General features: G+C 40.2%; 1 protein-coding gene across 2 annotated transcripts in view; it reads right to left on the bottom strand.

Annotated features, from left to right (window-relative positions):
• The window catches only part of luzp2 (leucine zipper protein 2), a 195,020-nt gene that overhangs the window by 82,563 nt on the left and 84,619 nt on the right, over nucleotides 1–27,838 (bottom strand). For both annotated transcript variants that reach the window (XM_061702713.1, XM_061702722.1), the window contains exons 2-3: nucleotides 4,771–4,888; nucleotides 272–342 (exon numbers count right to left, since the gene is read on the bottom strand). In XM_061702713.1, the coding sequence (XP_061558697.1) occupies nucleotides 272–342; nucleotides 4,771–4,888 (189 nt within the window). The remainder of the gene's footprint in view (nucleotides 1–271; nucleotides 343–4,770; nucleotides 4,889–27,838) is intronic.

The following is a 27,838-nucleotide window of genomic DNA, read 5'->3' as shown; positions in this document are numbered from 1 at the left end:
CTGCCAACCTCGGAAGGGTCCTTTTCGAGCATGGGTCTCTTTTTTTCACAAATGTGGTTGGATTCCGTATAGTGGACTTGTATTGTGCTGTTTATGAAACAGCAGGACAAGACAACACTGATGTTAAATGATTAATGGGATTGGTTGTGAAGGGATTAATACATTATTTTGGGCTATAACTTTTTACTTATTTACTAAATACATTACATGTTTTCAATCTTGAATTTGAACATAAGAACAGTAGTGACTAAGTGTTTGATGATGTCTTTACCTTTGTTTGTGGCTGAGCTCCAAAATCCTTTGTACGTCCTTCTTGCCGACTGAGTCATCGTTTTTCAATGACTAAAAGGGAGGAAAAAAAAAAGAGATTTTTGCATATTACACAATGACCTCACCAAGAGTATAAGGGCAAACTGACACGCTTCATCAACAAGAGTTTCCTTAATTTAGAAAACAAAGTTTAAAGCAAAATGTGGCGGTTACAGAACATAATCTTTGACTACTTAGTAGTGGCAAAAACAGATCCATCTTAAAATAACTGAGATGAATACCATTAACATGGAATTATGCAACAGATGTTCAAATGTAGGTCACTGATGGTGTAGTGGGGCACTCGCCTGACTTTGGTGCGTGCAACGTGGGATCAGTTCCGACTCAGTGACGGTGTGAATGTGAGTGCGAATGGTTGTCCGTGTCTATATGTGCCCTGCGACTGACTGGCGGCCAGTTCAGGGTATAGTCCGCCTTTCGCCCGAAGTCAGCTGGGATAGGCTCCAGTGCCCCGCGACCCTAACCAGGATAAGCAGTATTGAAAATGGATGGATGGATGTTCAAATGTTATTGATGCCCCAGCAAAAAATATGTAGCCTCCAACGTTCTGGCTCAGATGTCTGAAAGAATCCTAGCAAGGGGTAGAGTGAGAAACACTGATTGCTTTTCACTGGTGCCTATAAGCACCTGCCTGATGGGTATTTCTGGATTAGTCAGGTCTCTGATTGCGCGACAGTCCCTTGAAGATATTTTTGTTTGGTATGAATTGGGCAGGAATTCCCCCAGTAATAGGGTTGTGTCCTCCAAAATTATATAGCTTATTTTAAAACATGCTTGAAGGTAAATTGTGTGGAAATTAACATTGCATTTCCATAAACTCTAATTCCACTGGTCGTATGTGGATGTTTTCCCCTTCTTCACGGTCCCCAATGGCCCTTCATTCACATTTATGTTCAGGAATGAGGCAGGCGCTGTTGACAAATGAATATTAAATCAGTCAAACCCCTTTTGAGCTATGCAAGTGGAAGGAGAAATGTGTTTTGACTTACAGCAAAACCTCTCAAGCCTTTGTTGTACCGTTTGGAATCTGACCCATATTTTCTTAAAAGTATGCCTTTCACAAAACTTGGAGAGAACATGCAAAGTCAACACAGGTAGGCCGGAGCCAAGATTGCAACCCTCAACCTCATAACTCTGAAGCAGATGTGCGAACCACTTTTTCCACTGTGCCGCCCCTCAGCGTGTATCAAAGGATTAATTATGTGTGGATTTTACTTTTTTCTCTTGGAACACATTTCAAGGCGGCACGGTGAACGACTGGTTAGAGCATCTGCCTCACAGTTCTGAGGACCGGGGTTCAATCCCCGGCCCCAACTGTGTGGAGTTTGCATGTTCTTCCCGTGCCTGCGTGGGTTTTCTCCGGGCACTCTGGTTTCCTCCCACATCCCAAAAACATGCATTAATTGGAGACTCTGCCTGTAGGTGTGAATGTGAATGTGAGTGGTTGTTTGTTTCTATGTGCCCTGCGATTGGCTGGTAACTGGTTCAGGGTGTAGCCCGCCTCCTGCCCAATGATTGCTGGGATAGGCTCCGGCACTCCCGCCACCCTTGTGAGGATAAGCGGCTCAGAATATGGATGGATGGAACACATTTCAGAGAAGCAACATGGAGTAAGGGGAGTCATATTCAAAGCATAAGACTTCAGCAGTCCTGAATGTAAAAAAAAAGACATTTCTATTAACTTAGCTGATCTTCTTTTGGATTGAAGATGTATGCATTTAGGACCTTTTTTTAAATACTCTGAAATTGAAAACAAATAATCACAAAACAAATAAAGAGCTTTCCACTACAGATTTCACTGTGTTGATGACCCACATTGGATGGACATTCAAACAGTTAGCTCCGGCAAGGCACCTGGGCAGTGCTGACATGTCCGCACACGGACACCCACTAAAGCGTGTAATACATGCAGTAAAATGTCAGCTACAACCTCTGGCTTGTTAGCCTATGTGTGTTATGTAAGCACGATGCAAGCAAGGCCGTATGAGCCAAAAAGTTCATCTGTTTCCCTGCTGGTTCAAGTCCAGACGTTAATTTGACAGATAACAATGAATGAATAATGGACTGATTTGGTACTAAAAAAAAAACATACAGGCAAGGATATTGGCTTGCAAAAGCCAAACGGAAAAGTATCTTCACAAATTAAGACAGGAAAAGTAAACCTGACACAACACATTGTTTACAACTTCACAGCAGTTTGTTTCCCGAATTTGCCTGGGATGGAAACAGTTTGGAAAAGGGCAACCTCACACCTGTCACCTTCGTTAAGGGTCCCTCAACAAAATACAAGATTCAACTACAGTTCAACAGACAGCCAGAGTAGTCTTAACCATTTTGTCACTACCCTTTGTCAGCTTGTGTGTGGGTTTAAAAATTGGCATGACTGTACTGCTACACCGGTGGATGTAGTAGCAATGTAGTGCAGACACAAAACTAACATTCATTCATTTTCTACACCGCTTATCCTCACTAGGGTTGCTGGTATGCTGGAGCCTAACTGAACACCCTGAACTGGTCGTCAGCCAATCGCAGGGCACATATAAACAACAAGCATTCACACTCACATTAACACCTACGGACAAGAGTCTTCAGTTAACCTACCATGCATGTTTTTGGGATGTGGGAGGAAACCGGAGAACCCGGAGAAAACCCAAGCAGCACGGGGAGAACATGCAAACACCACACAGGTGAGGCCAGATTTGAACCCAGGTCCTCAGAACTGTGAGGCGGATGTGCTCACCAGTCGCTCACTGTGCCGCACAAAACTAACAATTAAGGGGTTTTAGTGTTTACATTAAAAAAAAAACATCTAAAAATAAGAAGGAACAGTCAAAAAAATCTTAAAATAGACTTCTTCCTTACATGTTGAGTAGGTTAGAGTGCTTTTTTTTTTTTTTTTTCTGGTCTTACGAACAATACAATGCAATAACAAAAGTGTGATGTAGCAAAATATAATTTACAAACATGTGCTAGAGCACATTAAATGGTCATTAAATAATACATTTACGAAAACATATTGTTATATTGTGTTGCTGCTTGCATTTTCTCTGCAAAAGTTATAGTATAGTATAGTATAGTATAGTATAGTTAACCTCACGGAACCTAAAAGAACCTAAAAGGCTCGACTTAAATCTGTAACTAATTCCAACATGCAACCAAATCCTATTCTGTTTTAAAATGGCGAGGATTAGTACACCGCGCTGTGGAGCATCACTGTCATGAGTAAATCCCCCCCAATCAAGCAAAGTTTAATTACTGGGGTGCTGACCTGAAATTTGAAAGCAACTCATATTAAAACTGGCTCTTCTAAATGACAATGGTGGTTTTTTTTTTTTTTAGATTAGGTTTTTCTCCCAAATATTATTTTTGCCAAAAACAATCTGCCCAGTCCATCATGCTGGCACAGGGCCCAGGAAGAAACTACAATAGTTGCCTGGAATGAAAAGACTTTCAAGTCTGCTCATGGGGAGTATGATAACCACACATATGCACACACACAAACATTTGCACACACATATCTATACACACTCACTTACACATATGCACACATGCGCATAAACACACCCACTCCCACCCACACACGTACACACACATGCATACACACACAGACACACGTACACACACACATTTTTATTATTTAAATTTTTTTTATTACCGATTTACTGAGAATTGTAATTGTTAAATATAAAATATAAAAATATATATATAAAGGTTCACCACGCATGTTTACCAATTTGGCGGACTGATATAGCCAAGCTGGGCATTCCGAAGATGTGTCCTTGAAGATGCGCCGGGTGGAGTGGCAGAAAGTCGGTCTAAATTTACGCCTGCTCCGATTATGTCTAACTGCCGGCGCAGCTGGTAAAACGCGATTTTGGAGAATTTGATCGGGGCCCAGGTAGACAGATACTGAGGTCCACGGACATATTTAAGCTTCAAGCGGTCATCACTAGCTTATTCTGTATTTAATAAGGGTACCCGCTCACATTGTCTTTTGCCACACCGGCCAAAAGCAGTGACAATGCTCCACTCACGCACGAATCGCTGCGATTATGTATCGTTCTCTTTCGTAGAGACTCCCTCCGTTGAGACTGTCATTGTGCCAAATTTAAAGGGAATGACAGTTGCCGCTTTGATTGGCAGTGAACAAAGTTGGCTGTAAACAAACCCATAGTAGTGCAGCCCGCCTACTATCGACTCTGCGCTAGTCTACGAAATTACCAGCACCGGTTTATCCCGCCACTGGTGCACACTTGTGCTGCCCACTGTGCCGGATTTACGCCGGTCAGTTTCTTAGTCTTCGTTCCCATCTTTTTTTAGTTCCAATTAATTACACAATATAATGTCGACGGCGTTTACTTATTTTTTTATTTATTTTCATCAACAATTCCAATTCAACAAAACATTGAAATTTTAGAAAAAAAACTGAAAATGTCCAACCTGAATGCTGCCTTTTATGCTGTCCAACTCCTTGGATGTCTTGGAGAGTTGGTGCAAGATGCTGCTTCTTTCAGTGAAGACTTCCTTTAGCTTCTTTTCCAGCCCATCATAGCCTTGTCTGAGAAGAAAGAAATTTTACTTTTAAGTCAGCTGGGACAGGCCCCAGCATGCCCGCGACCCTAGTTCGTAAAAGTGGTATGGAAAATGGATGGATGGATGGATTTCTACCGCTGACTGAGATTCAGTCTTTACTGTCACCTACGACAGAAGACTAAAAATATTATCTGCTAAGCACAGTTCCCTCGAAAAGAAAAAATCCATCCATCCATTTTCTGAGCCGCTTATCCTCACAAAGGTCGCGGGAGTGCTGGAACCTATCCCAGCTATCATCGGGCAGGAGGCGGAGTACACCCTGAACTGGTTGCCAGCCAATCGCAGGGCACATATAAACAAACAACCATTCGCACTCACATTCACACCTACGTGGAATTTATACTCTTCAATTAACCTACCATGCATGTTTTTAGGATGTGGGAGGAAACCGGAGTTTAGAGGCATGCCCCTACTGTTCCATTTTAATATTGGACTGGCTCCATTCAGCTATTAAAGGTAGTTGGGGTGGGGGTGCTATTAAAGGTAGTTGGGGTGGGGGTGGGGGGTGAGGGTGTAGTGGGTCTAATGTCATATCCTGTGTGTCTCTGTAAAACTGAGTTTCCACTGAATAACACTGCAGAAGGTTTTTTGGCATTTATCACAAAATTTTCAGAGGAAAAAAACAAAGGCTACTTCACAACTTCTTTGCATGACTCAGAGCTATGTCAAAAAAATAATCCATTGTAGTCATGGACAGCCACTGAGATACCAGAGGTACTAACTGACAGTTTGGACGCATTCAACTGAAAGGTGCTTAACAAAGTACTATATATAGGCAAACTAATACAAGAGTTATGACTGTGTGAGCATACATGTAAACCAGCACATTTGAATTATTTTGTAGATCACTTGACAGACATGCAAAATGGTTAGAATATACCTCTCATTGCCTGATTGCCTGTTACTAAAATATGATTTTCTTTGAATCTAATGTCCTTGTTAACTAAACAAAAAGAGAGCCAACAATTTATTATTCAGGATTAGCGCTCAAGTTTACTATTCAAATGCTTTCACACACACACACACACACACACACACACACAAACGCAAACACAGACACAGACACACACACACACACTACTGAAAGGCTCTCATTAAACCCTAGTCAAACACTTGTCAAATGCTCTTATGAACACTACTCAAACACTCACGCAAGCATGTCACTGCCGCTCATACGCATATCAATCACACTCACACACGTCACTGCCGATCACACTCCCTTCAATAACATTCACGCACGCATGTCACTGACACTTACGCACGTACGTCAATAATGTTCATGCGTGCATGTCACTGGCGCTCACGCGTGCATGTCACTGGTGCTCACGCGTGCATGTCAACAGTGCTCACACATGTATTTCAATCACGCTCACGCGTGCATGTCACTGACACTCACATACGCATGTCAGTAACATACACAAACACATGTCACTGACGCTCACATATGCATGTCACTGACGCTCACATATGCATGTCACTGACGGTCACATATAAATGTCAATAACATTCACACGCGTATGTCAATCATGCTCACGTGCACGTTGATTATGCTCCCATGCTAATAGTGTCAATCTCAATTTAGTTAGGTAATTCAATTCAAGAAATGAAACTCATATTATACAGATGCACTGCACACACTCACAGTGAAATATTTCATCTTTAAAATATATATAGCTATATTATAGCTCATAGCAAACAAAACCCCCGAATTCCCCATCTCCTGAAACTAAAATATAACGTGAAAAGAAATAATTAATTAGTTAAAGAAATAAAGAGATTTTAAATGTTGAAATTAGACAGGGATAGGACCCTCTGAAAAGTACTTCCGCAAGTGTTTAATGAATCTATATAATGTGAGCACAGAAATAAATGTACTTTTCGACCATATTCATTGTGATGTACCTATTTATATAAAAAAAAAAACATTAAATATTTCACTCTTGAGTGTGTGTTGTCTGCAGTGCATCACTATTACACGAGTTTCACTTTTTGAATTGAACTTCCTAACGAAATTAAGCTTCTGACACTAATCTAATTTATAGAGACGTACCGGTACCTGTTTTTTAAAAACTATTTATTTGATTAGGTGTTGGATTTATCTCACCAAACATTATAATGAATAAACACAAAAGGAATGAAGACGTTGGTCATTTTACTCATGAGGAGGGCGCATGGGAGATTGTTCAGGTTACAGCTTCTCAACACGCTCTAAACAATCTCCCCCGTCGCTCCTACATTTATTTGAAAATAGGAGGGTTCTACAAGACATAATGTTCTAAGCATTAAGACACAACACAAAACATAGGACCAGACGACACCTGTCCCGTCCCCGACCACATCCGATCACGTCCTTGGTCAAGGCGCCCTTCCATCAAATGTTGCTGAGTCATCTTCTTGAAGGCGAGACATCTTTCTATCTAAATATTGTCCATAATACTAATGCAAGCTACTAATGCAAAATACTAATGCAAGCTAAGCAAATAAATGATAACTACTAAAATATATCTAACATTAGGACAATCAACATTAATCTACACATTAGCAAAAAGGCATTTATGTAAGTATGCCAGAGTTAACACAATGGCTAAATTTCATCCTTTGTCCTAAAGTGGATATCAGAGAACACGTACAATAAAAAGACAATACTAGTATATTTTCAATTTTCAAGTCCTGGGATTTATTGGGCTAATCTGGGACCTCAGGCATCAAATTTCTTGCCATACCATGTTTACCTGTGTGTTGGTATGACAATAAAATTCCTTGAATCCATTTGGCCACATCATTAGGTACAAGAGGGGGCTTATATGCGACTATCCAGCCATCCAACAAACTATACATTTCAGCGATATTGAAACTCTGTCTTACTCCAGGAGTAAACACACGTCCATTTGCTGCTTTAGCCGCAACGGCACATTTATTCGGTACCATCCACGTTCGGTTGATGGCGTCTAGCTCTGGGTAGACGAGCTAAGCCTTGCGTCATCTGTGGCAAGGCTTCTGATTGGCCGACCAACGCGTTATATTCTACAGCATATAAAAATTAATTCTAAAAAAAAAATTAAACTAATTGAGGAAACGTGTTATTGTAACACAATAATCAACATGTATATGACATATATACATTATAAATATATATGTATATACTATACAGTATATTTTTACATAACGCTGCTGCTTGAGTTAGGCTTATTATTGTACTTTATGGCTGTTGGTCAATACCATGTTTTATATTGACATACCATACCACATAGGTGTGAATGTGATTGCAAGTGGATTGTTTGTCAATGTGTGCCCTATGATTGGCTGGCGATCAGTTCAGGATGTACCCCGCCTCTCGCCCAGAATCAGCTGGGATAGGCGTCATCATGCCTGCGGCCCTCATGTGGATAAGCGGTGTGGAAAATGTCAGGGAAGCCTCGAGACATTGATCATGCTTTGTAAAAAAAAATTGTGACGTTTCAGCAGAAGGCATGGGCGCTGCGACGTGGCAAATTTTGATGATTCGCCGTGACATCAAATCTCAACGTAACTTAACTCCAGATGGTCAAATCTTCTCTAAAATTCACACACTTGATGACAGTCCACACTTAATGGGATCTATGTAACAAATTGTACTCCTACTAAAAGTGCCACCTACTGGCACAAGGAAATGACGTTTCATACTTTGTTGTTCTCCTGCTAGCAGGTTAATCCGATCTATCTGATATTTGCTCAGAAGATTGTTAAAAGCCTTCATGATGTCACAATACAAAGTTTGTGAGTTTTTGACAAACACTGTTGCCCTGGAGATGAGTTGTTTTTCAGGGTCTAAATATGCACGCAAACTCATGAAACTTTGCACATACATCAAGCCTGGAAAACATTTTCATATTTTACAGGTATTTTTGTGCAATATTTTAAGTTTAAAAAAATAAGTCCTGGCTGTACGTTACACCGAGGGCAACCAGAATTGGGAGGTATATGATACAGCCCAAGCCCTACAAAATAGTCTCTTGGATCCATACCCTAAACCAAACAGTTTCACTTTCAATTTTCACCTCATGTTTCGCCTTTTATAGAGGTCACGTTTTAACAAACTCCTCCCAGAGATTTTAATCCAATCAATTTAAAATCTGGGTGTCTCATCTAAAGATATTGAAGGTGAAAAGTTATTAAAAGCTTTTCATTCTACACAATGCTGTTGCAATGCCAACATGCTCTTCGTTGAGCTATTCACCAAGAAACCAACACTGTTTTAAGGGTCTTAACATGCAAGAAAACTCTAACTTTGTACACATATCAAGCCTGTCAAACAGTTTCAGATTTTACACTTTTTTTGGGCATTTTTAAAAAAAATGGCTGAGTATCACCCCCTACATATTTTCAAAAAAGCAGTCCCTGCTGTACGTTTCACCTAGGTCTATCAAAATTGGGAGGCCTATGGAACAGCTCAAGAGCTACAAAAAAGTCTCTTGGAGCCATAACCTAAACCGAACCGAATTTACTTTCCAATTCTGACATATTTTTAGCCTTTTACATATTATAGTTCATATTTGAACAAACTCCTCCTAGAGATTTTATCTGATCGACTTCAAACTTTAGAGGTCTCATCTAAACATATTGAATATGGAAAGTTATTACAAGCTTTTTGTTTCCTATAACGCTGTTGCTGTGGCAACATGATGTTCGCTGCGGGCAGGCCAGTCTAGTACTCTCTCCACCTCTTTTACTATGAAGCCACGCTGTTGTAACACGTGCAGAATGTGGCTTGGCATTATCTTGCCGAAATAAGCAGGGACATCCCTGAAAAAGATGTTACTTGGATGGGAGCATATGCTAACACACCCCCATACCGTCACAGATGCTGGCTTGTGAGCTTTGCGTTGATAACAGCTCATATAGTCCTTTTCCTCTAAAGCCCAGAGGACACAGCGTTCATCATTTAGACATCTTTTGCTTGATTAGCTTCAAGGTGTTCGAGAGTTGATTTTCAAATGTAGACGTTATAGCTGTATTGCAGCCTGTGCTTTCATCCAAAAAATCTTGAACACTCTGCTCATGCCATTATACTAATTCCTAAAAATTCAAGACATATCTTTTAGCCTAGCTTTTGACTATGGTTTTTTTCTTTTTTTTGTTTGTTGATTCTATCCTTTTTTAAATATTTTAGTCCTTTATTTATTTTAACTGTTTTTGTGTATTTATTGGTTTTAACCTCATATTCTTATGTCCTCTTTCTGGTGTTAATTTTTATTAGATTTTTTTATTAGCTTTTGGTGTCTCAATCTTTCATTTATTTTTGTTTATTTTCTAACATGCCTCTGAATATTCTCATTCATCCAGGTCATTTTATTCTCAAGGCATTGAATCGATCGCAACTGGACTGTTCTGTTTGTCTTAGAAGACATTTCGTCCCCCATCCGTGCAGGCTTCACCAGTTCATCCAACAAGGCTTAGTTAGGACGCACTAGCCAGTGTTTGTGTGGAAGACTCAACTATTTATGCTCCATTTTAGAGGCAGACCCCGCGCCACGTATTAAATCATTCTTTTGGAATGCAAAGAAAGGGGAGAGTCGCTAAGCTGCCTGGCCGAGAGGCCATTGTCTGTCCACCAAATTCGTTGGGTGTAAATTCCCTCATTGATATTCTATTCAGTTGTAAAGTGGTCGTAGGAGTTACCTAACGGTCAAGGAGGCCGTGTGGTTCATTCGAGGCAGAATTATTGAGTTTCTTTGTTCCTCTGTTGAGTGATGTTTTTTTTTACACCTTTGTGTATATGGCCTCTCTCACCCCCTTTTCAGACCACCTGTCTTCCGTGTCCCCCTCTCCCCGCTTGCCCATGTGGCTAAACGGCTCTGCCCCTTCTTTGCATTAAAAAAAAAATGATTTCATGCGTGGTGTGGGGCATGCCTCTAAGTTGGAACATAAATATTGTAGTTGAGTCTTGCACCAAACACTGGCTAGCGCGTCCTAACTAAGCCTTGTTGCATTAACTGATGAAGCCTGCTTGGATGAGAGGTTAAATGTTTTCTAAGACAAAAATAATAAATTTTCTAATGTTTAATCCTAGCTTTTTTTCTTTTTTTTAAATCTCTGGTATTTCCTCACTACAAATAGCTGAAGTAAGATAGTACTTCCTTATTTCACATTCTTAATAGATTTCTTCATTTCATCTTATTTTGATACTGTTTCAGTATGTACAGCACTATGTGCTGCATTTATTTCCTTTGCGTGAAAAGTGCTATATAAATAATGTTTTGATTGATTGATTGATGTTACAGATTCCCACCAGCAGATCAATAAAAACATCACACAAATCACCAGCATAAAACAGCTGTAGCAAAAAATAAATAAATAACGGAATATAGTCAAAACCCACACATAGCTTGTCACCCAATAGCATCAGATGGAAATGTAATTGCAGGTTCACATCATGGGGGAAGAGAAGGTGAAAGATTGCTTCTGTCTGCCATTATTCATAACGCGATCATTTGGTGACTGTTGGCAAAAGAGCGTGTATAAAAACAAACAAACAAAACTGATTGCTACATTTTTTTTCCTTGTCAACAGATGGACAATTGCTAAAAGTCCACCATGGCATCTCCAAAACCAACAGTCCACTTTGGAGAAGAAGTTAGAAATTATGTAATGACAAATACAATACCTAACAAAGACGTGTGGGAAGACAAGAAAATGGCCTTAAATCAGAAGCATTGAAATCATGAAATAGTTCATTTCAGACATCTGCAGTTTGTAAGAAGACCCAGGCTGTCTTCAGGAAACTCATCAGAATCTAGAGGCTGAGGAGGAGGCTCATTTTATTGGATTTTATTATTGGGGACAAATATTTCTGAACCTTCAGACTCAGAGCAAGTCTAGAGTAGTTATGGCTAACCCTGTAGTGTAAAATATAATTTCAGAGAATGAAAGCAATGCCACTGAATAGGACCATCACCATTCAAGCAATGTCTCAAAAAAGAAGCCAAGGCTATGGAATCGAGTCTAAGAAAGAGAACTGCAGGGGCTTAGGTCTCCTGGTGACAAGGGCTAGCCTGTAAATATGATGAAAGTGTTAACACAGTAAGAAATACATTCAGCTTTATTGGACAACCACAACACAAATTTGCAAATGCTGCTATGCTCTCCCATATTTCTTATATTGCAGCATATGCTGAACCATATTTCTGCTACATCACTGCCAATTTCCATTTGCAAGCCCTGGAGCATCTAATGAATTCTTCAAGTTCATGATTAATGTGCAAGGGCACTCTAAAATAACTAAAATGGAAACCCATAATGTTAATTGTATCACTCATTTCTTGTGTTCATCCATCAATTCATTTTTTTAAATGTGAAACATCCATCCATCCATTTTCTGAGCCGCTTATCCTCACAAGGGTCGCGGGGGTGCTGGAGCCAATCCCAGCTATCATCGGGCAGGAGGCGGGGTACACCCTGAACTGGTTGCCAGCCAATTGCAGGGCACATAGGAACAAACAACCATTCGCACTCACAGTCATGCCTACGGGCAATTTAGAGTCTCCAATTCATGCATGTTTTTGGGATGTGGGAGGAAACCGGAGTGCCTGGAGAAAACCCACGCAGAAGCAGGTAGAAAATGCAAACTCCACACAGGCGGGGCCAGGGATCAAACCCCGGACCTCAGAACTATGTGGCAGACGCTCTAACCAGTCTTCCACCGTGCCGCTAAATGTGAAACAAACAAACAAACTAAAACAAACAAAGTGTGTTTGGTATCTTGATTCTTGCCTATATATTAACAAATGCTCACAATAATGTGTGGAAGAACCATACACAGCCAGAAGAGTCTAGCATCTCCTTCTACTGCTGGTCACCATCTTGGTCACAAACTTATATGGGATGGCATGCCATTGTGTTGTTCTGCGGAAAGTGGTGTCGGTCTCAGCTAACTGAGTTAAAAGCAGGGTCCAGGCCTGAGGTGAATGATTTCACACTAGCATCATTTAGTCTGAGTCAAACTAGTTAGCTAATCACCATGTGTAGTTCAGTTGGACGGAAGTGAACGTGGCAAAATCTAGTGTAGGCCAAAACAACCAAGCTGAGAACAAGCGGTGATGTGATAGTCATCTGACTTCGGTCAGCTGCAGCCTGCATAAATTATTTACTCTAGCTTGCATTATGGGAGCGTTCATCGTGTCATCACCAAATGGTCACGTAGTTTCTTGGTTGGCAGAAAGCCTATGGAAGTCAATAGATGACCACAACTTATTGGGGTATTCACGTATATTTCCGTTAATTAATTAATGGTAGTGTTGTGTTGCATTATGTTTTGTACAAACAGATTGTCAACGAAGAATTTTTAGCGCTTTTACGGCATCTCAAAGACACATGAAGTTCATTGAAAGCTTACATGCAGCTACTACGTGACACAAGTGGGACCATACTGACTAACCATGTTTGCTTTTGGCACTTTATATAGTAATGGTAAGACACTTAATTTTAAAGTAACTTGTTTTGCAAAATAATATTACGATATTAGATATTATCCATCCATTTTCTGTACCGCTTATCCTCACTAGGGTCGCAGGCATCCTGGCTATCTTCGGGCGAGAGGCGGGGTTCACCCGGAACTGGTTGCCAGCCAATTGCAGGGCACATACAGTATAAACAACCCACACCTACGGGCAAGTTAGAGTCTTCAATCGACCTAATACCTAGGGTGGCTGTGGCTCAGTAGGTAGAGCGGGTCGTCCAGTGACCAAAGGATAGCTGGTTCAAAGCCTGAGTTTTAACTTCCTGGTTGATGTCTTGAGATGTTGTTTCAGTATTTGCACATAATGTTCCTTCCTCATAATGCCATCTATTTTTTGAAGTACCTCATGCAGCAAAACAACACTACAACATGATCCTGCCAGCCCTCTGTTTCACACATAGGATGGTGTTATATGGCTTGCAATTTTAACACTTTTTCTTCCAAACATAACAATGCTCATTATGGTCAAACAGCTCAATCTGAGTTTCGTCAGACCACAGGACATGTCTCCAAAAATGAAGGTCTTTGTCCCTGTGTCATGTGCAAACGCTAATCTGTCTTTTTAAAGTTTTTTTTTGAGTAATGGATTCTTCCTGGCAGAGCGGCCTATCAACCCATGTCGGTACAGTACTCATTTCACTGTGAATAATGACACTCTTACCGGCTTCAGCCAGCATCTTCACCAGGTTTTTGCTTTTGTTCTTGGGTTGTTATGCACATTTCGGACCAAAGCACGTTCATCTCTGGGATAGATAACCCATCTCCTCCCCGGGCGGAATAATGGCTGGACATCCCCATGGTCTTTATACTTGCATATAACTGTTTGAACAGATGAACGTGGCACATTCAAGCATCTGGTAATTGCACCCAAGGATGAACCAGACTTGTGCGAACCCACTATTCTCTTCTTGATTTCTTGGCTGATTTATTTTGACTTCATTTCTGAGAATTTACACAAAGAACCAGTGTGTTCAGGTGTGCCTTCAAATACATCCAAAGATATGTCTCTAATTAACTCAAATGCTGTCAATAAACCTATCAGAAGCTTCCAAATACATGGCATCATAATCTGGATTTTCCCAAATTGCAGTACAGACATTGGATATATGTTTAAAGTTTAGAGAACAAACATGTTCTGGGGTCAGTTAAAATTCATATTTGCATTGTTTATATGTTATGTAATATATGCCATTCACATCCAGCAAGTTATCAACTATAGTTTAGCTAAACATTTATTTTTTATGACGCATATTGTGCCCTCCCCGAACATACCCGACGCTCAAGATGTGTGGTTACTCTCAAGATGTGTGGTTACTCTATTCACCACAAGGGCTACCAGAAGTGACATTGCAATCAACAAACACAGCGCGCTACACACTATAAGCAAAGGTGAGCAATGTGTTGGAATATGAGGAGGAGGAGGATATCGACATACAGGAGCATCCAACTGAACTTGGCATCGTCAAACAGTACGTTTTAGCCGATCAGGAGGTCGTAACCTGACAGTGATGACGACAAGCAGCCAAGTAGCAGCTGTACAACAGAAAAATAGAGTGGCAACTGGGTTGATGTGACGGTTTGTCAAAAGCATGTCTTTTTACAGCAAGGGCTAGGGCATTTTGTGGCTCCAGAAAGGTCTTGGCACCTCGCGGCAGGAACCACGTCACTTCCGGCTCACGCTGGCTCACCGCTGTCTCACAGTTGGCTCACAGCCTGTTCATCTCGGCATATCGAGGCGTATTCAACTTAATGCTCATTCCACAACATCGTATGTGCTTAGAAACGGCTTGTTGTTTTTTGTAATGGTCAATAAACAGTATATGTATAACTACAATCATCCAAAATACCTGCTGTTGGCCCATATGATGATACTATTTTTTACTCTATATGTTTGAATGTTAGAATTGATGTTTGTATTTTTACTTTGGAGTATTGACTGTGTATAAAGTCTCTTTGGCCATGAAGAGTTTAAGATCCAGTTCATTTGTAAATACAGTTTCTGTGGCCTTTACAACTGGCCGTCATGAATATAAAATTATGACCATTATATTGGAGACGGCGGAATGGTGGGCGACTGGTTAGCGCATCTGCCTCACAGTGTGTGGAATTTGCATGTTCTCCCTGTGCCTGCGTGGGTTTTCTCCAAGCACTCCGGTTTCTTCCCACATCCCAAAAACATGCATGGTAGGTTAATTGAAGACTCTAAATTGTCCGTAGGTGTGAATTTGAGTGCAAAGGTTTGTTTGTTTATATGTGCCCTGCGATTGGCTGGCAATCAGTTCAGGGTGTGCCCCGCCTCCTGCCCAATGATAGCTGGGATAGGCTCCAGCAGACCCTTGTGAGGATAAGCAGCTCAGAAAATGGATGTATATTACTTTTACTACCTTGTTTCCCTATGGATATTGGAGACTGGATCCGTTTCATTTAGTTACATAATTTTCATTTATATAACCTTTATTCATCCAGGTAAGGCAACTGAGGACAGATTTTCATTTGAAATACCAACCTGGCTGCAGACAGCACAGTCAATACATTTACCGAATTATTCACAGTAAATTATAGGCAATCTTAAATTGTGACATGCAAATATCAATGTTCAATGAGTCTTTTTCAACTTGTGTCTCCTTTACTGCAGGAACATGTTTTTGTGAGCGACACCAATGCTGCTGTGGAATGATGTCACAAAACACACTTTGAGGGGAAAATGAAGTTGCCGGAGTTGTATGTTCCATGACACAAAGCCTGTAGGTCATGATTCTGAAGTCAGCTGCTGGAATGATGATCCCGAAGGTCTCTCTCAGTCTCTCAAAAACTATCTCTGTTTCAAACTGCCTCCATAAACGTGTAGTAGCCCTATGTAGACCAGGGGTCACCAACTTTTTTGAAACTGAAAGCTACTTCTTGAGTACAGTTAATGTGAAGGGCTACTAGTTTGATACAGACTTCTGAAATTTCCTCAAATTACCTAATTAACGAGCTCACAATAATTTGGAAACATAAATATCAAATGCAACACTTTGTTTGTATAAAGCTCTGCCAGTGGTTACATATTCAAATGATCAACATAACACAACATCGCTACCAATAACCTAAACAAACTACACGAGAGTGCGCCGGTGCGCCGGCGTGAGCCAGTGTGAGCCGACGATAAGATGCGACGGTGTGCCATTGTGAGCCGGTGGTGAGCCACAGCTGAAGTGCCGTATTTCGTGCCGCGATGAGGCGGCAATTAGAGGAGCATGAAAATTAGAAAAGATATCTTACTTAACTGAAGCATGTATTAAGCTGTGGATGATTGCATTTACACATATTAATATACAGCACTTTATATTGACCACTATTTTTTAAAAAGCCATTATTAGACATCGGATGCCCAAGCTGCTCCGAGCCATTGGTGGCTCTCGGCATAATAAGGAATACACGTGTCTAATAAACAGATACTTACATAATGTTGTCTGAATCAGTAACAATTCCTCTGCACACTAAATTAACAATAATCTCTAAGGCTATGTTGAGAAAATTTATCTTGTGGCCATATAGAAACTGTATTTACAAATGAACTTGATCTTAAACTCTTCATGGCCAAAGAGACTTTATACACAATCAATATGCCAAGGTAAAAATAAAAGCATCAATTCTAACATTCAAACATAGAGAGTAAAAAATAGTATCATCATATGGGCCAACAGCAGGTATTTTGGATGATTGTAGTTATACATATACTGTTTATTGACCATTACAAAAAACAGCAAGGCGGTTCTAAGCACATACGATGTCGTGGAATGAGCAGCTAGTCGAATATGTCTCGATATGTCGTGATGAACATGCTGTGAGCCAACTGTGAGTCAGCGGTGACCTTGCGTGAGTCGGAAGTGACGTGTTTCATGCCTCGAGGACCCAAGACCTTGTGCCGGTGCTGCAAAATCCGCTAGCTCTTTCTCTCCTTTTATACAGTCATTTCAGGGTTGCCAATATTTTTTAGCACAACTATACGTATTATATATTATTATATGTTTCAGGGACATGGCACAAGCTTTTACATAATATGCAGTATTTTTATATATTGTGTGCCCCTTGATCGAGTAGTGTTATAACACGTTACACAGAAAGTCTTTGCCATGTCTGTTGGCTTGTCATATAGGCAAAAAAATACTGCGTGGGTCTTTTCTTTCCTACTGCCCAGTGCATAATAACCATCACAGAGTCATAGATGTATACAAGGAAGTACTGGCCTCTTGTCTGCGCCACTTCGCCGCGGCACCGTGGTGGCTGCAAGATTTTGTTCTCTTGCTGGCGGTTGAAGGTCTCGATGACCGTAGGAAAAATAGTTGTCACCGCAGTTGGTTTCAGCCTCTGCCTAACTAGACCTCTGTATCGATTGCTTTCCAAGTCTTTCTCAAAACACCCCGGTTTGAAGTGATCAGCAGAGTTTGGAATGCTTGCTAGGCACCGATAGCTGACCACGTTTCTTCCCCTGTCGATTGACTTTCCCTATCCACTGGTCATGTATTCCTTTTTCACTTGGAAAGCCAAAAAAACTCTTGCCACTGCCTGAACCATTTGCACAACCAAATGCCACACAATAAACCATTGTGACATCGCAAACTCATACGACAACAAATATACAAGGACGGGAACAACAGCATGGAACAATAGCACACAACGCCGAATGAACAGGCTGTTTGGCTCGTGTTACGTCACAGCGCCGAATAGAGCCAAAGACCGGAAGGCGCTGGATGCAAAAAGGAGAAGGCACAGTCTGAATCATATTTATCAATTTAACTGCTATATATCTGCTATATAATCACTTTGAAATGGCAGATGTGGTTTGTAAAGGGGTTCTAGAGTTATCAAGAACATTTTAAACATCTTTCTCCTCTGACCTTTAAAGACAGTAATCTTAATGTATGTACATTTCTGACTTTGAAGAAAGAGAAAAAAGGCCCAGCAGAGGATGTCTTTCCTGTGGCTTCTGAGGAAGCACAGCCTGCCACAGGAGCTGTTGAGGCAGTTCTACACAGCAGTCATCGAATCAGTCTTGTGTTCATCCATCCCTGTCTGGTTTGGTGCTGCCACAAAAAAGGACAAAACTCCGACTGCAACGGACTATCAGGACTGCCGGAAAAATCATCGGTACCCCCCTACCCACCTTTGAGAACCTGCACGCTGCTAGAACTACAACAAGCGTATGCAAAATCCTCTTGGACCCTGCACATCCTGGTCACCACCTCTTCCAGCTCCTTCTCTCAGGTAGGCGCGATCGATCAATGCAAACTAAAACAAGAAGACATTCCAACAGCTTCTTCCCTCTTGCCATTACATTGCTAGAGGACTCTGCATCATTTGCACAACTGTAATTGTATCAGCATTACCACATTACCCGTAACCTTTTATTGCTAAGTGACTCTCCGTAGTGAGTTTTTATGTTTTTATGTCTCAAAAGTATTTTTTGTCAAAATGTATGTCTATTGTCGTACTACAGTGGCTCCAACTACTGGAGACAAATTCCTTGTGTTTTTGACATACTTGGCAAATAAAGAGGATTCTGATTCTGATAACGTATTAAGTTATTATGTTATTGGCCAAAACCTATTACATTATACTGTAGGTTCTAGAGTTTTATTACATTATTGGCCAGTTATTATGTGAGCCTATTACATTTTGAAAATGGCAGATTCATTACGTTATAGGCTGGTATTACATTATGGGCTTCTTCACAGCCTAAGGCATACATGTGCAATAACCATGCTATCGAATCAGTATCTCACTCTGCCACACCAGTGAGGTGCCTGGAGTATTTCAGCAAAGCAAAAATTCTCACTAACAGATCGGAGCAAAAACAAAAGTGTGTTTATATTTGTATTCGGTGTATATATACAATGTATGCACTGACATTCAGAACTATACAAGTTTAATTGCTTGTCTGTGTTTAATAATGTTAGATTATTGGCTTGAATGTGCTGTTTAACTGTAGGATATGCATATTAATGCTTGAAACAAAGGTTGAGAAATCCAGAGACTCAAACATTGTTATATTTTTATATCATCATCATCTGGTGTGTTTATCATCAATTAAATTTTAGACATAAAAAGTATTATTATCTTTTTCTTTTCTTAACTTTGGGTTGATTTCAATGGCCAATTGCTTAGCACAACCACCTCACAGTTCAAACGATGTGAGTTCGTATCTGGGCTCTGGCCTTCCTGTGTGGAGTTTGCATGTTCCCTACGTGTTTGTTTGAGTTTTCCCCGTGTACTACGGTTTCCTCCCACATTCCAAAAGCATGCATGTTAGGGTAATTGACGACTCGAAATTGTCCTTAATTGTAAATGTGACTATGAATGGTTGTTTGTCTGTATGTGCCCTGCTATTGGCTGGTGACCAGTTGAGAGTGTATACAGCCTCTCATCAGCTGGGATAGGCCCCAGCACACCCGTGCCCCTGATGAAGATAAGGTAAATAAGAGAGAGACGATGGATGGATGGATGGATGGATAGATAATTTCATGAACTAAAGTTTGGGAAACATTTTGTGAATGAGACTTAATGGAGAAATCAATTCCTTTGACCAAAACTATGGAACAATCTGACATCAAATCTAAAACCCATACACAATAAATAACAGATTCAATGATATAATTTCTTAATCCATCCATCCATTTTCTTTACCACTTCTCCTCACTAGGGTCGCGGGCTGCTAGAGCCTTTTCTAGCTATCTTTGGGCAGGAGGCGGTGTACACCCTGAACCGCTCACCAGCCAATCGCAGGGGACATATAAACAAACAACCATTCGCACTCACATTCACACCTATGGGTAATTTAGAGTCTCCAATCAACCTACCACGCATGTTTTTGGGATGTGGGAGGAAACCGGAGTGCCAGGAGAAAACCCACCCAGGCACGGGGCGAACATGCAAACTCCACACAGGCGGGGCCGGGATTTGAACCACGGTCCCCAGAACTGTGAGGCAGATATGCTGAGTTGTCCACCGTGCCGGCCAGTTCTTAATCAGTTTTCAAAATAAAAAAATCACACACGTTCTTGTGTGGTACTGCATATAATTATCAAATGGGAACCAAAATACTCTATATGAACTTCTGAATATTTTCACACCAGAAATCACATTCAAGTGTTTAATTATAATATGAAACTGACCCAAATTCCATAAATTTACACTATCATGGAAAGTGAGATTTCCAATATGTTCATCAGTTTAGCTTTGCAATCTTCCACTGAGAAAAAGGCTTAAAGCAATCAAATAAAAGCAATTAGCATGTTAAATCAAAATTCACGAATTAAATTTCCAAGCATAACTGGATGCCAATTACATTCCCTCGACCTTTCGCAGTAGATAAGAAACAATAATGTTTTTATACAAATAAGTAGTCACAACACTGTAGATGCAAAGAAAATTCAAGGACTTCTACAACAACAACAAAATGAAGCATTAATTGCCCTTTAAAATTGTCTATCAACAGCAAAGAAGAAGAAGAATCACCTTTTATTGTCATGAACATATATGCATGCACATGAAATTTGTTATCTGCATTTAAGCCATCACAGTGAACACATATACATGTTAGTGGAACACACTGGAATAGGGGGCAGCTGAAGTCCCCGGGGAGCATTTTGGAGTATCAGTGTCTTGCTCAAGAACAACACAGCCGTGAGTCCGGGGGATGTTGGTGGATGGTCCAGTCGGGTTCTTGATCTTAGGTCCCCCACGGTGGCAGGCGATGATCTTAACCATTGGGCCACTTAACGCTACTGCTAGTGCTAACGACTCTAAATCAGTCTGGCATGCATTACAATCGCTGACAAATTACAAGCGACGATGCCCCCAAGCTGAGAACAATACCACACTAGCCAACGACTTGAATACCTTCTACTGCAGATTTGAAAAGGACACTTTCACCTTCGAGACCTTCAAGTTCCTGGGAATTACAGTCTCTCAGGACCTGAAGTGGACCATCAACATGAACTCCGTCCTCAAAAAGGCCCAGCAGAGGATGTACTTCCTGCAGCTTCTGAGGAAGCACGGCCTGCCACAGGAGCTCTTGAGGCAGTTCTACACAGCGGTCATCGAATCAGTCCTGTGTTCTTCCATCACAGTCTGGTTTGGTGCTGCGACAAAAAAAGGACAAACTCCGACTGCAACGAACAATCAAAACTGCGGAAAAGCTTGTCGGTACCCCCCTACCCACACTTGAGGACTTGCACGCTGCCAGAACTAAGACAAGCGCGTGCAAAATCCTCTCGGACCCTCCACATCCCGGTCACCAGCTCTTCCAGCTCCTTCCCTCAGGTAGGCGCTACTGATCAATGCAAACTAGAACTAGCAGACATTCCAACAGCTTCTTCCCTCTTGCTATCAACTTCTTAAACACCTAACCTACAATTCCATTACAACATGCTGGCAATTTTTTGACTTGAGTTCGTTGTCACATTTCTGTGAGGCCAATTATATATCACTCGTGCACTCACTGTAGTAGTCTCGCCACGCTGCACTATTTGCATATCTGTTGTTGACCAATACTGGCCACTCATGCCAGAGTAGCATCTGCAGCTGCAGCACTTGCACACTGACTGAGGAGTATCTGCAAGATTTGCACAATCAACATTGTCCCAGATTATCGCACTACTAGTCACTTTAAACTGCATACATTCCTTGAAGTCTCAGCGCCCTTTGCACAATGGTCATTGCACCGGAGTATTGCTATATTAGTCATTCAAACTGCTTTAAGTGCTAGTGTCAAAAAAAAATTATATATATATTTTTTAAATGTGTACCGGATATTACCAGATAACGAGCAACCCTTTATTGCTCAGTGACTGTTTTTGTCAATGTCTTTATGTCTCAAAAGTCTGTTGTACTAGAGCGGCTCCAACTACCGGAGACAAATTTCTACAAATAAAGATGATTCTTCTTCTTCTTCTTCTTCTTAACAGTTTAACTGTATTAGCACAGTAATGCTAACGTAATGCACAGTGAAAATAATACATTCCCAGTTATATAAATATTAGTTAATTTTTTTCTTTCATATTGATTTTTACTCATCATATGAAAAAAATAACATTCTTTCTGCAAGTGTTAAACTCACATACTGTACATGTTCCGTCTGTTCCCCTGTCATGACTAGGCCAAATAATTTTCAGTGACATATGACCCTACCACCTGATATACTGTATCTTGCTTATATCTTACAAGACAGACGTTATAATGAGGCTTGGTTGTCTTTACGCCACTGAATGCAAGACACTGCTCTGACTTACTCTCTTCCCTTATGGTATCTTCCTCGAAGGCATGACCCCAATTTGGGCACTCATATCACCATAATTGATGTCTTTTAAAAGCCTCTCAGAAATCTTATTGCCAGCTTCCATCAAATGTGGTGTGTAATTCCACCCGCTGTGCCTCTTCAAGGTTGTATCACACTGCCATCCCTTGCTTTCGTTAAAATTAGCTCCCCCCCCCCCCCAAATGGGGACACTCAATGTTGTTTGTAGCTGCTGGAAATAGATATAATCCCTTTTCTGTGTGAAACTCTCACCTTCTTCCTCAGAGATGTTTGTTATAACACTTAATCGAGCTGTCAAAAAAAAAACCCAAAGAAATAGAATAGGCTACTCCAGAGGTATCATCAATATCCTTGGGACATGAACACTACTACTTTTACTGCTATAGCTATATTTCACCGCTGGTTTATACAGTATGAGCAGAGCAGACAGTGTTGACAGTGCAAATAAGATTTTAGGAAGCTAATTTGAAGAATTTGTTCAATCATGTCTTGAAATACATACACGCAGAACTTAACCATTCTAATATTAAGTCATTACGTATAAACAGGGAAACACTTTTTAAAAACTTGAATAGAGACATTTGAAAAATTTACTTTTTGATGTTTCTATCCAAATACAGGTTTTGGAGAAACATATGCTGCCATCCAAGCAACGACTTTTTCATGGACGCCCCTGCTTATTTCATCAAGACAATGGCAAACCACATTCTGCATGTGTTACAACAGTGTGGCTTCGTAGTAAAATAGTGCGGGTACTAGACTGGCCTGCCTGCAGTCCAGACCTGTCTCCCATTGAAAATGTGTGGCGCATTATGAAGCGTAAAATATGACAACGGAGACCCCAGACTGTTGAAGAGCTGAAGCTGTACATCAAGCAAGAATGGGAAATAATTCCACCTACAAAGCTCCAAAAATTATTGTCCTCAGTTCCCAAACGTTTATTGAATGTTGTTCAAAGAAAAGATGAACATGACCCTGTCCCAGCTTTTTTGGAATGTGTTGTAGCCATGAAATTCTAAGTTAATGATTATTTGCTAAAAACAATAAAGTTTATCAGTTTGAACATTAACTATTTTGTATTTGTAGTGTATTCAATTAGATATAGGTTGAACATGATTTTCAAATCATTGTATTCTATTTTTATTTATGTTTAACACAACGTCCCAACTTCATTGGAATTGTAGTTTTGACCCTCTGGAAGTGTGGAGACAAGCTTCATCACGACATCACCTGACAAATTTGTCTCGGGTTCCATCACAAATCCAGGTCATGGAGCATGTCAGAGTATCCAGTTCGTTTTATTTTTTAATTTATTTGTATTGGGCTTTATAAATATTCAAGTCTTTTGAAAACTGTACTCATTTGTGTTTTGTGTCAGATCCTTAAGCATGTCTTCTGACACAAACTACTGTAAAATATTGTGGACGAAAACAGCATGAGTCATGATATCTGGACCAGAAAATCAGCATTGGGACTGACAAAAGTCCTTTTGGAGCATGGTATGGTTGAACATTGGTGGCTCAAAGTCCACAAAGTCCAGAGCTGCATAGTCAGCAGGAGGTAGATTTTCTTTTTTAATTTCAAGGGCATCTAAAGCTGCGTCCTCATCACTCGAATCAGTATCTGAGTCTATCTCAAAGTCACTGTCTCCATTCATGATGGCATCATTGTCATCCTGCACAGTGTATAGAACAACTCTCTTTGCTGGTGGCATTCTGAAATGGAAAAAGTAAATCAAATAAAGCAATATGTATGTATGTAAAACATATGAGCATATATTCTCCAGGGTAAATAGTTTCAATTCAAATACATCCTAATCTTACTTATACATTCAACCAAATTCACACCACTGTTTGGCTAGCCGATGCTCTCTACCTATCATCCTAAAAGGGAATACTTTACACCCCCACATTCCTGACCATTCTCACCTGTCCCTGAATGATGCAACATGCTAAAAAAATCACATTTAATGATTATTTTTCACAACTAAAAGCCTACCTATTATAGACATGGTAATCATGAAAAAAAAATAAAAAATGTAAAGCATTTTACTTACTTTGAGAAATCCAGTTCAATAAAACAAGGAGATGAGTCTGAAGGAACGTTTATAGTTTGTGTGCGTGGCCTGAAGGGTGGACCTATAAACACATTTACCATTCAATGGCATTGGAGGGTTAAACAGAAGGACCCACTGACCATGTAAATGTGGTCTTTTGGAAAAAAAAGAAAAGAAAATGCCATTGTTTTTTTAGGCCCTAAACATTGGCGCCCGTCAATGATCGGGCGCCACTATCATATAAAAGTCTTCCTTTTCTAATTCATTGGTTGATTTTGGCACAACAAACCGATCCAGGGAAATCTGTCTTTTTCGGTTCAGAAAAAAAAATCAGAAAGTGGGATGTCAGATTGTCATTGAAAAGATGTACTGCTCTGTTGGCAAAGTTGCTGCACATTTCTTTTAATTATTTTTTGATGGTCATTTTTCAAATATTGTGTCCTGATGGCATACTCCTTGGCGTTGACAAAACATTAACCCTCATGAAAATCAGTTGAGAAATTAGCAAGTTACGACTTTCATTTAAATGTCCATATATAGCCTTCTATGAGAAAATTGCCCCTCCCAATATGGCAACCATGTCGGCACGTCGGTTAGCTGGGCTGCTACAATGCGCTGGCCTATCTAGTGTTCATATCTATGTGGACAGGTATTTTGACATGATTACACCGACATTAACTGTTCTTAATTAAAGAGATGTTACAATTCAATAAACAACATACAAACAGTAAATAGTTTTTTTCTTCTTCTTTTTTCAGAAAATTAAATTATTTCCGGACTTCTTTTACCACATCAATCACAAACGCTATAAGATTTGTTATTGGATGATCAAGGATGTGGAAATGGAAATTCCGCCTAGAACAGATAAAACACTGAGCTGTCTATGCCTAACGCTGCGCAGCAGACAACTAGTTTTCAGCTTTCATCAAAGTGTAATGGAGTCAATGATCGTCACGCAGCGCGAGTAGGAGCACAACATATATTCTTCCGTTCGTCCATTCATTTCGTTCACAAACCGAAAATAATACGTAACTTGAGGTAAGTTTTCTATGAAAATTTTGGATGTCACCCGAAATGCTCATAAACTGGTTTCACTGTACTGATGCTGAGCTTTCTATCACTTCAGACATTCAAAATATAAAGAAACAACGGTGCGATTATTTTTTATTGTTTGGAGAAAACTCAAATAGTTTCCTCTGCAAAACTGGATACTAAATCGACACCAGAGAAATCGAAGTGCATTTTAGAGAGTGCAGTATGCGGAGAGACACCGCCTTACGCTATACTGACACCCTACTCAAAGTAGTTTTGAAGTGTGTGTGTGTGCGTGTGTGCGCTTGTGTGTGTGTGTGCATGCGCGTTGGCAATGCATGTTAAGCCCTTAAACTGCAACTGCATTGGTGCTTTTTCAGTTTGAGCAATGCTTCTGGTTAGGGCTGCACAGTATATCGTTATATCGAGCATTTTCGTCTCAATGTACATGTGTGCAATAGTCACATTGCAGTGTCCTGCACAATGTTGGTGTATTGATATGTAGCCAATCAACTGTAATATGAATAAGTGACTAGCAGAAGGACCTGGTTGGTCGTGCTAATAAGATAAGCACCAATGTTATGGTAAATTATAACACATCAAACAACACACACAGAGCAGCCCAGAGTGTTATATACTAATTTTATTTATGATAACTATTAATGAGGACACAGGAAACAATTACATGCCTCCATTATCTCTCGTCATAAAGTGACAAATGAATGCATGTCACAACAGATTACACTTGAGGGAGAAGGGAGAGCCACGGCATTATTGAAGGGAAACACTTTTTTTGCTTAAAGTAATGGACTCAAATATTAAAATACTAATGCATATGGTAAAATAACAGATGATTAAAAAGAAATGAATACTGTTAGGAATGTGCTAATGACTACATTATAACTGGGCATGAAAATAAATGATTTTAGGCATAGTTTTTCTAGAAAGGGAAAAAGACAAATGTGTGCTGTTTTTTATATGCTACATGTATGTTATCCTGTAATTTTTTAACATTGCAATATATAATGCAGGGTTGAAGAAAATCGTAACGTCAAATTTTTTTCAAATACCGTGCAGCCTTACTTCTGGTGTTACACCTCATAAATTGTGTTTTGTGGATCTTGATTAAATTATGAGGATTGGTAGCTGGTCATCTTTGCTGTTGGTTTAACATGATGATTACTGCATCAGTGCTTTGTGAATAGAGTAGGCTATATGATTATCAAAAATATGACTGTAGGGTAATAATAATTGTGCCCACCCCCCATAAAATGTTATGTGCCCCCCTTAAGACTGAGGTCTGGCAATGGGTCTGACTGCCACCACAAGTGATAAGGCAATGGGACCACTATTGGCGCTGGCTTTAAGAGTCTGTATGTGTGTGTGTGTGTGTGCGTGTAGGGGAGGTAGGCAGTTGTGGCTCTGCGCAATGTAATTGAGTGTTGTTTAATGCACAGCTTACCATTTCAATAGTGTTAAATTCTGAAATGTGGCACTGACTTGATTGCAATGTGAAGGGCAGGGGACAGGAGGGGGTTTGTGTTTACCGTTGTGTCCATGCATCACACACACAGGGTGAACTGCTCTATCTGCAAGGTAAAATGCTTTCATTGTCTTTAAGGGCACTCATTTGTTTTCCACAGCTTGAACCCTTGCACAGGCTGTACAAGCAGAAGCAGATGTTGGATTTCATCAGACTGAACTTCATAGAGAGATTATAAACACAAATGCCACTAATATTTTGCTATTATTTACTTTTTTTCAACAGTAATATGATTCATACCATTTCCATTCTAAAGGCTAAATTCAAGGCTCGAAAATTATCATTTTTTTTCTTTGAGGAGCAGTTTTGCGAATCATTTCTTCATTTGAAGAGCAACTTTCTAATTTTGAGGAAACATTTTTTTTGCAATTTAATCGCACCAGGACCCGAAGCAAAGAATTTTATGAAACAATAAAAATATGACAATGTAATGGGGGAGTTAAATGTAGGGGTGCAGCTAATGAATATTTTAGTACTCGAGTATCCTAC

Source organism: Phycodurus eques, chromosome 2 (assembly GCF_024500275.1).
Source record: "Phycodurus eques isolate BA_2022a chromosome 2, UOR_Pequ_1.1, whole genome shotgun sequence".
In the NCBI taxonomy this organism is placed as follows: domain Eukaryota; kingdom Metazoa; phylum Chordata; class Actinopteri; order Syngnathiformes; family Syngnathidae; genus Phycodurus; species Phycodurus eques.
Note: the sequence above shows the minus strand (reverse complement) of the source record. Positions and strands in the feature narration are given on the sequence as shown.